We start from the raw sequence: 11,953 nt of genomic DNA, 5'->3' as shown, positions 1-11,953 counted from the left end.
TGGCAATACTGCTTTCAACAAGCGAAAGCCAATCTCCTAGTGAAACTGCTTCAAAAGCACAGGATGAAAGAATGAAATTCAAAAATCACAGAGCACATTTCTTTTTTGTTTTCTGGCTTTTCACTACCTGAAATTTACGTTGAGAAGCTCACTGAAGGGCAAAAATGGTTATGAATTGCATGCTGGTATAGTGGTATATTTATTTACTCTTCAGAGTGTAGAGCTTTAAGGAAATACCAAACATTGCAGTGTCAGTAGAAAATTTGGATTCCATCAGGTAACAACTGCTTCTGCTGTAAGGAGCACCATCAAAATTCACCATGCCACGATCTCTTTTTCTTTCACATAAGTTGTGCCACTAAGAAATAATGCAGATCATGAGAAAGGCCATGCATGCCATAGCCATTCCATGTTGGGGAATTCAGTACTCTGAGAAACAAATTGTACTGATGTAAGTTTCTTCCAGCAGTAACATGCTCATGTGAGCGATACGAATAACTGCGACAGAAATATCAAATAATTCCCCAAATTCGTTCCATTGCAAGATTTTTTAGAAAATTACCTAATGAATATTGTTTCCAGCATTTAGCTTGTTTGACTCTCACAGATAAAAATTTGGATGATACAGCTGGCAAGGAGTTGTCTCATACTAAATATTTATGTGAAATCATTACTTGAATTTTTTTTTCTTGTCCTGTTTTCTGTGCACAAAAAGTTGAAACCCTCAGTTTCACCTTTGGACTGCATTTTTTCCCTTTTCCGTGAGCATTTTCTCTTGTGTTGAGAGAAAAGTGCTTGACCAAAATGACTGCATACCATTTTCCATGAAATGGCTTTAAAAATGTAAGTGTTTATATGAGCTGGTTGTTTGAATTCCCATCTATCCTGAAGATACATTTTCTGGCTGCTGTGATGAGTTCATTATCTGAATTGCCGGCAGCTACCCTGCATGTTCAGCATGTTTCCAGACAGGCTGTGCTCTCCAGGATTTTGGCTGTGGTTTTTGTTTTTTATTGTTACTAAGTAGTCTGGGATTGCGTAGGCCTCTTAATGAATATTGCTAATAGCCTGCTTTTAGATGGTACCACAAGATAATATGACAGAACTAGCGGTTCACTACAGTAAAAAAAAAAAGAAAACAAATCCCAAAACAAAAAACAACATTAACAACAAAAACTTAACTGAAAAAGAAAAGGAAACCCAAACCAAAAGCAAGGTTCTGATTTCCATTGTATCTTTTTATCTCAATAGGTGCAAGAGAACTGGACTGGTCTTATTACTGTAATAAACCATAGTAAATCAACTCAACCATCCATGTCCAAGACTTGATCAGGTTTATGAACTTTACAAGGATTTTGGTCATATGTAGACCAAAATATTTAACAGCAAAAGTAGAGCTACACATGCTCTGAGTTAACTCATCCGTGTAAATTTATCTAGTAAATTTATCTCTCGTATAAAGTGACGTAAAATGCAGAGATAACTGTCTTCCTTATCCACGCTATGGTATCAACTTCCTAGGATGAGCAATTTCAACTGTATGAATCAGACAAAAAACAAACAATTGGTGGTGGGTGGTGGTGGTTTTTCTGTTTAAATGACAAAACCAAAGGGCTTTCCTAGGAAGTCTGTTAGCAAAAGTACAAAGTCTGGATTACTCATCACAGCACAGTGAATAAATATTTCTCAGAGTTTTGTCTTGTTATAATGGCTGGTCTGCTTTGGAGAGGCCAAAATGCAGGGGGAAATCCAGCTACTGTAATCCTCTATTTCACTGGAAGAAACTCACATGTTGTCTACTCAAACCAGCAGCCTGTTGCATATTGGTTTTGAACGGGGCACTCAAATACTCAATGTGCTCAAGAATTTAGCAATTCCCTTCTACAAAGTTTAACTACAGGCAGGCTGACTTCTATATCTTGCATTCCTAAGGGTAATATAAACCAAAGATTTTGCAAGCAGAATTTTTTTTATGTGGTGAATGCTGCTTTGCTAAGACTAACGTTAAGTTCCTGATTTTATATTGAGACTTCTGATGTTTCAGTCTCTCATCTTGTATCTCTTTAACTCATTAAAATTACATATTCTACCATTTTACTCAGTTAAAACATCTTCTACTCAAAATTTCCCTGCTTTGAACTTAGTGAGGTCTGTGTTCATTCAGTGGTTCTACAAACAAAATCCTTCTCAAGAGGATAGTTGAAGCACCATATTATTTAGAAATGTGAATACAGATAGCATGCCAGTTTTCTCTGTTGGAGTCAGCACTAGTCAGTCATTTGTTCTGACAAGAGCACAGGAAAAAAGCATGGAGTATTAAGGAAAAACACAACCATCTTATTGTGTGACATAAATTATGGGAGGGGAATACTAGCCAGTAGGGTTGCTGGGTTTTTTGAAATGGTTCAATGTGAAGCTGATTTGAGATTCTTATTGCTGAGATTTTGTTTTGTGCACCCTGTCTGTAGAAAACCAAATTTGTCTCAGTGTTATTGAGTTACAGTTCAGTTACTGAATGCTGATACCAACACAATAAATACAGACAGACATCAGTCTCCTCTTAAAGCTGATTTGTACTATTATGCAAGGTATTATCTTTCTTCTGATTTCCTGGTAATTGCTTCCCTAAAGGCCTTCAGTCATGTATCTTGCACTCATTGACTGAGTTTGTGCAAATAAAGATAAGGATGAAATTAAAATGGAGTTTTTTAGCCTTGTTTTGGCAAACCCCATCTATGGCAGCAGCAGCTTTCTTTGCTAAAGTGCTGAAACAAGTCCCAGAAGCTCAGAACAAACACAACATCATAGTGTTCCAAATTTTTGCATGGGTTTTGTGCTAGTACTTTTTGTTTGCAAGGCATTGGGTTTTCAAAGCACTCAGTGCAGAGACTATTGCGTTCCCATCTGCAGGCTGCAATACACACTCTCCTCTGCAAACCTACCCGAGCCTTTGCAACCAGGTATTGCAGACCAAGTTCTTGTGCCATTTCATAAAACCATGACTCTCCCTGTTCCCTGTGGGGGTGAGCAGCTCAGCTTACACTTCCAGGGGAAGCTGCTGGTTCATGCAATCATCTCTTCTATTGAGTAATTTGGTTTTCAATATGTTCACCTACTCTGAACGACTTCAGGCAGCCGGTGGCACCTGTTGTGCCAGTGGTTTTCTGTGGCTCTACTCTTCAGGCAGTCGTTCTGGTACTCTGAAATACTAAACTGCATGCAAAAAATTGCCATTTTGAACAAAAGTTTAGGTTAAAGACTTTTATTTTTTGCTTGAAGACAAGATTAAAATACAGTTTGCAATTATATAAATTACTGTGCCCCATTCAGAGCTGAGGTTGTACAGGTAAATGTTCCAGTAGCCAAGATACAAGCAAATAACCTCCAAAAATAACCACAGAACATGACAGTATGTAATTGGCTACCAGGAATAAGGCTGTGGTACAGTAACAGAGGTTTCTGCATAAAGAGGTAGTGGAAGTCAGCTCAGTAAATGTAGAATCCTTGCACATGAAGAGAAACATCACATATTTCTTGCAGATCCTCCTCCGGGAAGCTGAAGTATCTTTTGGGAATTACAGAGGTACTGGCCAGAATCTAATGTCATATTGGCACTTTTGAACTTTCAAAAAGGCACCTAAAACCTCTAAACCCTGAAACATTTTAACATATAATTTAAATTTTTAAAATCCTCATTAAACACGTCACCTAAAGTCTTACTCATTCTTTCATTCTCATTCAAAAGCTGTGTTGTAATTTTTCTGGCTACTAGCTTCAAGGGGTTACTTTTGTTTAAATAGCTTAATCCATTCTCTATTAATAGATATCTCTAAACAAATGTTATCTGACCTTCTATTTTGTGACAGAACTGGGTATACCCAGCTGTTTGAGACATGCCTTTTGGTGCCTGGAATGATTTTATTACAGTATTTTTGTAAAGCAAGATTTTAGGGAAGGGATAGCTCTGCAAGAACAACCTAGTATTTATGCATAAGGAGTGACTGGATTATTAAGGAGTGGCTGTTTATCCCAATGGGGAGCTGTCAACACAGAAAAACACACGTGAGGATGCAAAAGGCTGATACTGTGCTTTAAGAGACATGCATTTCTTCCAAGAATATTTACTTCTACTCCAAGATTTTCCTTGTTCAGTTAAAGATGATGTCAATCTCAAGAATGAAAAATAAATTACTCCTCATTTTCTCTGGGGCCGTTTAATTGGAAAGGCAGAATCTCAGCCAAATTACTAGGAACTCACAACAGGAGGATTAACTTGTTCAGGAACAAAAGTTTCATTAACAACAGCAGGAACTGCTGCAAATGCTAAGTTTTCTTTCATGGGGAAGCATATCTGCCCAAGAAAAGTATGTTCTGTGTTGGGTTGTGGCGAATAAAGAAAAGGAAAGGATGGTCAGCGTTGAAATCCTCTTCTATGGCCATGCAGAGCATGGCAATGCCAGCAGTGGCAGCTGCAGCTTCCGTGCCTTCCTCATTCACTTCCACAAAAGCCTTGTGGACAACTGCAGAGAGGAAGAGGTCACGTGCCCCTGACATTCCTGACAGGTCAGCCTTGCCACTGTCAAATACATCCAGCAAGCCCATAGCAGCTAAATCTGATTTAAGGTCATAGCTTTCCTCCAGCTTAAACTTTGGCAAGCGCACGTGAACGTCAGCGGAATACAGATGCTCTGGACGTGTCCATTCCTGGAGCTTCTCTAAGGTAAGCTGCTTTTCCATCTAGAATAAAAAAGACAGAGAGCATTACTTATCACCAGTGTAGTATTTCATTTTCAGTAACATTTATGAGGCTTATTTATAGAACATTATAGGAGGGTAAAGCAGCTATGCAAAAATGAACATATGCATATCTTTGATAGTTAAATAGAGATTAAAAAAATACTATTAAAATTAGGTGGAGTCAGTGCAGTTTTTACTTTACAAAGTAAGGCAAACATTTGCTTCTTGCTGCAGTGTACAGAAGGGAAAATCATGCAGTGATAGCAAGCCAGTCTTCTTACTGTTTCATCTAATTAAATGGAATTACCTAATTAAAAACAAGTAAGAAAAATCATAATCAGAGAGCTCAAAGAAGCTGGTCATTTAATGGAAAACAGTCTCACTACTTTATGGTTAAGAAAAGAACGGCTTTCAAAGCTACTGAAAGACTGTCATTAAAAACAAATGAGGCAAGGTAATTCTCACAGTTAACTCTGTTTTCAGTCTCCATCATGGTTCATTCAGTTCAGCAGAGGACACATGAACACAACCTACAAAATTAGAACACAACTTCTCTTCCTGATGCAGTATATCCTTTTTTTTTTTTTTTTTTGCTGTACTAGTAGAGAGTTGTCTAAAAATACACCAGATAGATCTGGTGCCCTGAGAACAAGGGTTCACTAAGGCTTTCATTTTGAATGGCTGAACTTAAAAACATTGAACAACTGCATTGGCTTAGATGGGTCACCTTCTGCAGTCCAGTGGAGTCCTCCTCAGTGTCATCAGGTAACAGGATGATCATACTAAGTTCTCTTCCATCGTAAGGCAGCTCTAAAACACGGATCTTCTCTTCAGGAATGTATCCAAAATTAAATTTATTTTTCTGATACATCATTTTTACCGTTCTTCTTTCATTCTGGATGAATAAAAGGCACCAAAAGTAACAGTTAAGCAAATACTCATTTAAAGAGCCAACAGAAGACAAGAAAGTTAAAACTGCATTTATGTAAATACTCATCCTCCATTATAAAACTTTTTTCAAACTTCTGACTGCCTGTTTAATAATGATTTCTTCTGAAGAAATAATGAGTTTTTATTATATTTGGTTCTCCTTTGGCTTCTATAGCACAGTCCTCACAGAAACAAAAACAGTTTCTTCAAACTGTTGTATGAAAATTTTATGCCAACAAAGATCAACTCTGTTTAGCATAAAGCAGATGACTGCATACAGTAACTTGTAAAGCTGTTAACGTAAGCAGAATATAGAACAAGAAGATGGGGGTTAATCAAAATGTCCTGTCATTTTAAGACTGCTTATCTATCATCACAAACAGACACAGTTCATAGCTGCTGATTTGCTGCAGACAGAAACCCTGCTAGGTCCTAAACCACAGGTGAGAATTGTCTCTAACACTAGTCTGGTAAGTAAGACAACAAATAGCTTGCCGAATATAGAAAAATACTAAAGTCCATTAAAAATAATTAAAATATTAATAAATTACTTTTTATTTTTAAAATATTTTATCTGCAAGCAATGCTTCACATCACCACCTATATTATTAGACCTTTTCATTAGACATGTCCTACCAGGACGTATCTGTATTACCTTATTTAATCGAAATGGTGCATCAGTGGTGTCAGCTTCTTGAAATTTCTCTGCCCAGTTTGCTTTGAAATAAATAGCATTCACCAGTACCAGCTTGGTCATGCTATCAACCGAGCCTTCAGCCAGCAGATTGGGGATTTTGCCTTCAGAGGCAGCAGAAAAAAGGGTCACAACAAAATCATGCAGTAAGTTGATGGCATATAAAATATACATTGAGAAACTGATGCCATAGAAATACTACAAATATAAAATCAATCTATTCCTGTAGTAATGTGTATTTCAGTACCTGTCTTGCTACTTCACCATACTTTTTCTTAATACACATTACTATAACTTTTGCTATACAGTGATTTGATGAAAACGTAACATTGTTAGTCTAAACCATCACATGCAACTCATCTACTCCTCGTACAAGAACTACAGAACTCCCACATTAAGGAATGCTGAATTTAGAAATATGTACACAATATATACATGGACCAAGACAGACTAAGCCAAATTCTCCAACTCCTGAGTACATCTCCATGTTTAGGCATCTCTCCTGCACCCATGGCCTGAACAGAAAATCAGAATGGAAAACTCAGGACTTATGGAACTGTTTAAATGTCTTGCTTAGGTAATTTCTAGCTCTGTCCATGCATCAAATGAGTATCCCAGGGCAGAATTAAACTGTTTGGAGGACAGCAGAAAATAAAGCTCATTCCTTCTCCCAAGATATGAAACCCTGCCAGTTATTAACAAAATATTCATTTACCTTCAGTTTTCTCCTCAACCCACTGATTAATTTCTTTCCTGGCTTTATCACAAGCCTGAAGAAAATCAACTGTAGCCAAGTCAGCTCCATATAATTTCCGTGTATTAGTCAGGAAATCCTAGATTTTGGAACGATAAAAATAGCTTTCACTGCATGCAGATAAGAAAACATCTAATTATCAGATAGATAAGGTGTACTCAGATTGTCACCAACTCTGAGGTGGGGCTCTAACAGTGCGTTGCTTGGGGGAATTCTGAAGTTAACAGGTTTTTTCCCCACTCTTAGAACAAGCCTCATAGTACACCAGCTATGTCTAGAGCTGATGGGGTGCTTACTGCAGGTGTGTTGCAGTAATATTTACCTATCATTCTCCTGAAACAGGCTCAAGCACAGCTGGGATAAAACAAAACTTTCCAAAATAGCTGAAGAGGGACAAAAATATCACACAAAGTTGTAATTCACTGGTGAAGAAGCATGTCGTTAAAACCTATTGGATATCACTCCCAAATAAATAGTGTTTTCAAAAAGATTGAAGTTACGTGGTACTACTCTGATGAAAATCCTAAAAAGCTGATTGCAACAGGAACAGCACTGGCTGCAACCTAAAAAGCTGGTTGCAACAGAGTGGGATGTTGTCACCAACATGTTTTATGAAAAATCTTTTCCTTAGAATTTTTCCTCCTGAGAAGCTGAGAGGCCTCAGGAGGAAATGATTATCTGCTGCTGTGGAATGCAACAGGTGGATCTGTGATTGGTCTCATGTGGTTGTTTCTAATTAATGGCCAATCACAGCCCAGCTGTCTTGGACTGTTTCGGTCAGTCTGAACCTTTGTTATTCATTCCTTTTCTATTCTTAGCTAAGCCTCCTGATGAAATCCTTTCTTCTATTCTTTTAGTATAGTTTTAATATAATATATATCATAAAATAATAAATCAAGCCTTTTGAAACATGGAGTCAACATTCTCGTCTCTCCCCTCATCCTGAGAGCCTTGTGATCACCGTCACAGGATGTCATGATAGTTACTGTAAACTAACAACGTAGACCAGTGATTCTTCTCTTGAGGACAAGAACAGCAGAAGTGAACAGGAACAGAAAAGGGTTTGCTGTGTTACACCCTTCAGGTGAGAGGCACAGATGCTCACAGCTATGGAAATGCACATGGCAAGTATGAAGCGCTTTTGTCAACTTCCCAGAAAAGTTTAGAAATAGGCCTGGAAATAGTTCTACTTAATAAATACTCAAGCAGCTGCACTTTCCCCCCCAGATTCCAGCACATGCCATCCTGATGTGCAGCACTGTACCTGCAGAAAGCTGTAGGACTTCTCTCCAAAGAGCCGACTGGCCAGCCGTAAGAGATAGGGAGCATTGCTTCTGTTTATATCCGTTGTCAGAGCCTGGAATCCTGAATGAACATCTTCAACTTTGTCAAGGTGAAGCGTCTGAAATAAAAAGAAGGGAACTAGCTGCGTTTAATACTGTCTTAAAAGAACATACTGTGAATCTGTAGGGTAGGCCTGATGCAGCAGGGTAGGATCCAGTAGGTAGGGTGAAGAAAGAGAAAAGGCTGGAAGCTGCTAAGAGATTTCTGTAAACCTCAAAGAATGAGTCAAACTGTCCCTCGGTGCTACGCTGCCAATGTCAGCCACTTGTGTCGTGATCCTGGCTTATACCCAGTCACAGCTGAAGCTCTTGATCACAACCCCAAGTCCTGTCTGCATTTCTGTGGGCTTCTCCTCTGTGGGCCCAAGGACTCGCTCCCAGGCGAGGAATCAAAAAGAGAGATGATGCCATGGAGACTCTTCTGCTTTCTTGGTTCCCTCTTTGGCCCAAGGGGATGTGGGGTTGTACAGTCAACATTATCACAAGTGAGGTATTAAGAAAACTTAGAGCAATTATCTTTTATAATTTTATGAAAATGTAACTCCATAAATATATACACACTTTATATATATAAAGTAAGTATTATGCTTAAGATCAAGCGCAATTTGGCAATATCTCTTTATCAGTACCTCCTCTTCCAGAGGGAAGCTGGCTGGCCAGGGCTTAAAGATATGAGAGCAGAAGCTGACAGATCTCATGGACAGGGATGGCTACACCAAAGCAGGGACATTCATATTCAAACTCAAACCACATGTTTGTTTCCCAGGAGTGATTGTGATTGTGCTGTGAAGGAGTGATTGGATTCAAAGGAAAGCCTTCTCTTTTTCTCACTGGCTTTTTGGTCACGCTTTGCCGACCTCCTCAGTACAAGCTGCGCTGTTCAGGTGCATGGCTGCCTTACGGAGGCAACCTTACAATAGAATTATGATCCCAGAAACAAATTTTTTGTCCCTGCAAACAGCTCTTGACAATTGCTAATCACTCCCTCTTTAATTAGCACCGGGTTCATAAGTGAAGTATTATGGTACAGAAACAAGCCCTGTTGAGGATGACTGGGTTGATAGACATTTATTTTCCCCCCAAGTTCCTTTTGCATGATTTATGCCGTCAGTAGGTTTATCCTAGGTGGGGCTGTCAGTCTGATTACATGAAATATGTTCAAAGTCTGTTTGAACAAGTAGTGGGGAAGTAATTTTATTGAGTAAGTCCAGAAGACTCAACAATATAAAACAGTTCCTCCTAAAGTCCAGAATACAAAGGTGAAATTATTCATAGGCAAATGCATGGGGATGACTGCAATGAGGAGACTCCCACACCTTTTTGCAGGCATTAGCCTAACAAGGGTGCAAGAATAACGGTGACTGAGTTCCTCCCATGACAGAGGTTTCAGGGGAAACTGGCACACTCCTATGTGCACCATTTTTGCAATTTATAAGGAGGTTTTTTTTTAAACTATCCTACCTACTCTAAAGCTATGGTAAGGATAACCATGCAGACTTAGCTCCTTCGAGATATCCGAGTGCCTGTTAGTGAGAGATTGGTACTTAGGTAGCATCACCCTGTATCATCATAGCTTTAGATATAAAACTCCAGAATGCTACTGTGTTTTTTACAAAAAACCAGAATTATTGAAAATGAACATACCATTAGTGATCTTGTGTTATAAAGTAACAGTTTGCCAAAATGTCTCATGCAAACTCATAGAGCCTTGCTGCTGGAAGTTATGATCAATTTAGAAGGAGACTGACTAATGTAATTAGTTTTCTCTGTCAAGAATTAACTACTGAAATTAAATGAACAACAAGGGCCATAGAAAATCTATCCAGAGGGCTCTGGAGCAGGGTAGGCAAAGGATAACTAGCAGCAGTGTCTGAGGAAAACTGAGTGTGCATGACAGAAATCTTGTCCTGAACAAACAAAAACACCCTCATTTCATCTTCTCTCCTCTAAAACACAACCCTTTCTAATGTAAACAAAATAAAAAATTAATGACCATTTTCTTTTACTAACCTTTAACACCTGGGCTTCTGTATTACCTTTGGCCCCCAAAAGGACCATGGCCAGAGCAGCAGAGACACTGACAGGAGAAAAGAAGACATTTCCTGTTGGGTTTGCCTCACTAAACCTTCTGAACAGATCAAGTGCAAATCTGATGTTGGCTTTGGACAGGTTCTCCATGGTTATAGCTGAAAAATAAAACAGTTGATAAGGACCCTGGGAAACATTCTTCAAACACCTTGTCTAACCTTGTGTGACTCACAGAGTAAAGACTGGATTAAACTGGACACAGCTGCTTACAGAAACAGCAAGATCGCCGTCAGTGCACCTTATTCTTTAAAAAAATCAGGGGATTTTTTCCTTGTTAATTGTGTGTTCCAACCTTCTTTATTGTACTAACTTTATAGACATTATTTTTAAAAAATTCTTTTCCTGCAGATCTGAAATTGGAAGTGTATGTGTTGGCAGGGTTTCAAAAGATCCTCAGCCTCAGAGACTCAGCACACATCAGGACTCTTCGTCCTGCAGCACTCCCTCTGCTCCTCTACAGCCCACAGAGGACATTCAAAGTATCTGCTCAGGGCCATTCAGACACCTCTAAGTAACCCGCCTGCCTCCATTCCACAAATCCACGTCCCTGAGCGGTGTCAACCGTGCCAAAGGCTTCCGCTCACGCTGACTTTCAGCAGTGGAGAGCACGGCCGTCCCCCGCCTGCGCTGCCGGGAGCGCGGAGCCGCCTGCCCGCCGCACCCAGGACCGCTGGGGCTGCAGGTGAGCCGCGGACCGGCGGGGACACGAGCGAAGCGCAGAGCGGGGTGAGTGGAGGGCTGGCACTGAGCAGCGATGCGTTTTGGGGAGATGCTGACGAGCAGGCTGAAAGGCGCAAGGACCGGCTCAGGCACCGAACCCCACGCAAGGGCGAGCGGCGGCACCGCGGGATGCTGCGGCAGCTTCCTGCCCGCCCAGCTCGGAGTCCGGCTGCTCTGCGCTTGCTTGCAGCCGGAGTCCCGGTTTCTTTCTTTCTCTCCTCCAGACACAACTGACTGGAGAAGTTGACACCAAAATTTGGGTGTTTCCCGCACAGTCTTTCTACAGCAATTGCAAATCATCACTATCGGCTTCCTCCGTGCCAGACAAATAAACACCGGGCAGCTTTGCGACGTACTTACCGAGCTGCGGTCTAAAGAAAGACCACCAACACCCCTAAAAATACCCTAACCCAAGCCCCAAGGCGTGCTTTCACTTTCGTTTACCCACACCTCCCTGCGCAAGCCTTTCCCCAAACCAGCTGCTCGACAGTGCCCACCCCCGCTGCCCGAGAAGCCCCCCCGCCCCGGGCAGACCCCGCCCGCTGAGGCGGAGAGGAAAAATTTCCCCATCTCGTCCCGTTCCCGTCCCTTTCCCATAGGATGCGCCGGGGCCAGGGGCGGAGGCAGCCCCCCGGAGCCGAGCGCAGCCCCGGGCCCCTTGGCCGCCTACCTGCCGGGCAGCGCGGA

The 11,953-nt window shown here is 40.7% G+C and overlaps 1 protein-coding gene across 2 annotated transcripts; it reads right to left on the bottom strand.

Annotated features, from left to right (window-relative positions):
* Positions 1 to 3,349: 3,349 nt before the first annotated feature.
* LOC311151832 (leukocyte elastase inhibitor-like) lies at positions 3,350 to 11,943 on the bottom strand. 2 transcript variants are annotated; one of them, XM_084202525.1, is made up of 7 exons: positions 11,937 to 11,943; positions 10,469 to 10,644; positions 8,380 to 8,517; positions 7,077 to 7,194; positions 6,323 to 6,465; positions 5,465 to 5,632; positions 3,350 to 4,737 (listed from the first exon to the last, which is right to left on the bottom strand). In XM_084202525.1, exons 2-7 carry the CDS (start codon positions 10,634 to 10,636, stop codon positions 4,336 to 4,338), a joined length of 1,137 nt encoding a protein of 378 aa, XP_084058651.1. In that variant the 5' UTR covers positions 10,637 to 10,644; positions 11,937 to 11,943; the 3' UTR covers positions 3,350 to 4,335. The 2 variants fall into 2 exon arrangements, with proteins under 2 accessions (XP_084058651.1, XP_084058650.1); XM_084202524.1 differs by lacking the exon at positions 11,937 to 11,943 and adding an exon at positions 11,627 to 11,689.
* Between the last annotated feature and the right edge of the window lie 10 nt (positions 11,944 to 11,953).

Source organism: Fringilla coelebs (assembly GCF_963513975.1).
Source record: "Fringilla coelebs genome assembly, chromosome: 1".
NCBI classification, from domain to species: Eukaryota; Metazoa; Chordata; class Aves; order Passeriformes; family Fringillidae; genus Fringilla; species Fringilla coelebs.
Note: the sequence above shows the minus strand (reverse complement) of the source record. Positions and strands in the feature narration are given on the sequence as shown.

Bases quoted from the DNA above. Each gene is read 5' to 3' on its own strand.
- LOC311151832 (XM_084202525.1), bottom strand. From the start codon at position 10,636: ATGGAGAACCTGTCCAAAGCCAACATCAGATTTGCACTTGATCTGTTC. The intron at 8,518-10,468 runs GTTAGTAAAAGA...TTTTTATTTCAG, and splicing joins CAGAAGCCCAGGTGTTAAAG to ACGCTTCACCTTGACAAAGT. The intron at 7,195-8,379 runs GTACAGTGCTGC...TCCAAAATCTAG, and splicing joins AGTCCTACAGCTTTCTGCAG to GATTTCCTGACTAATACACG.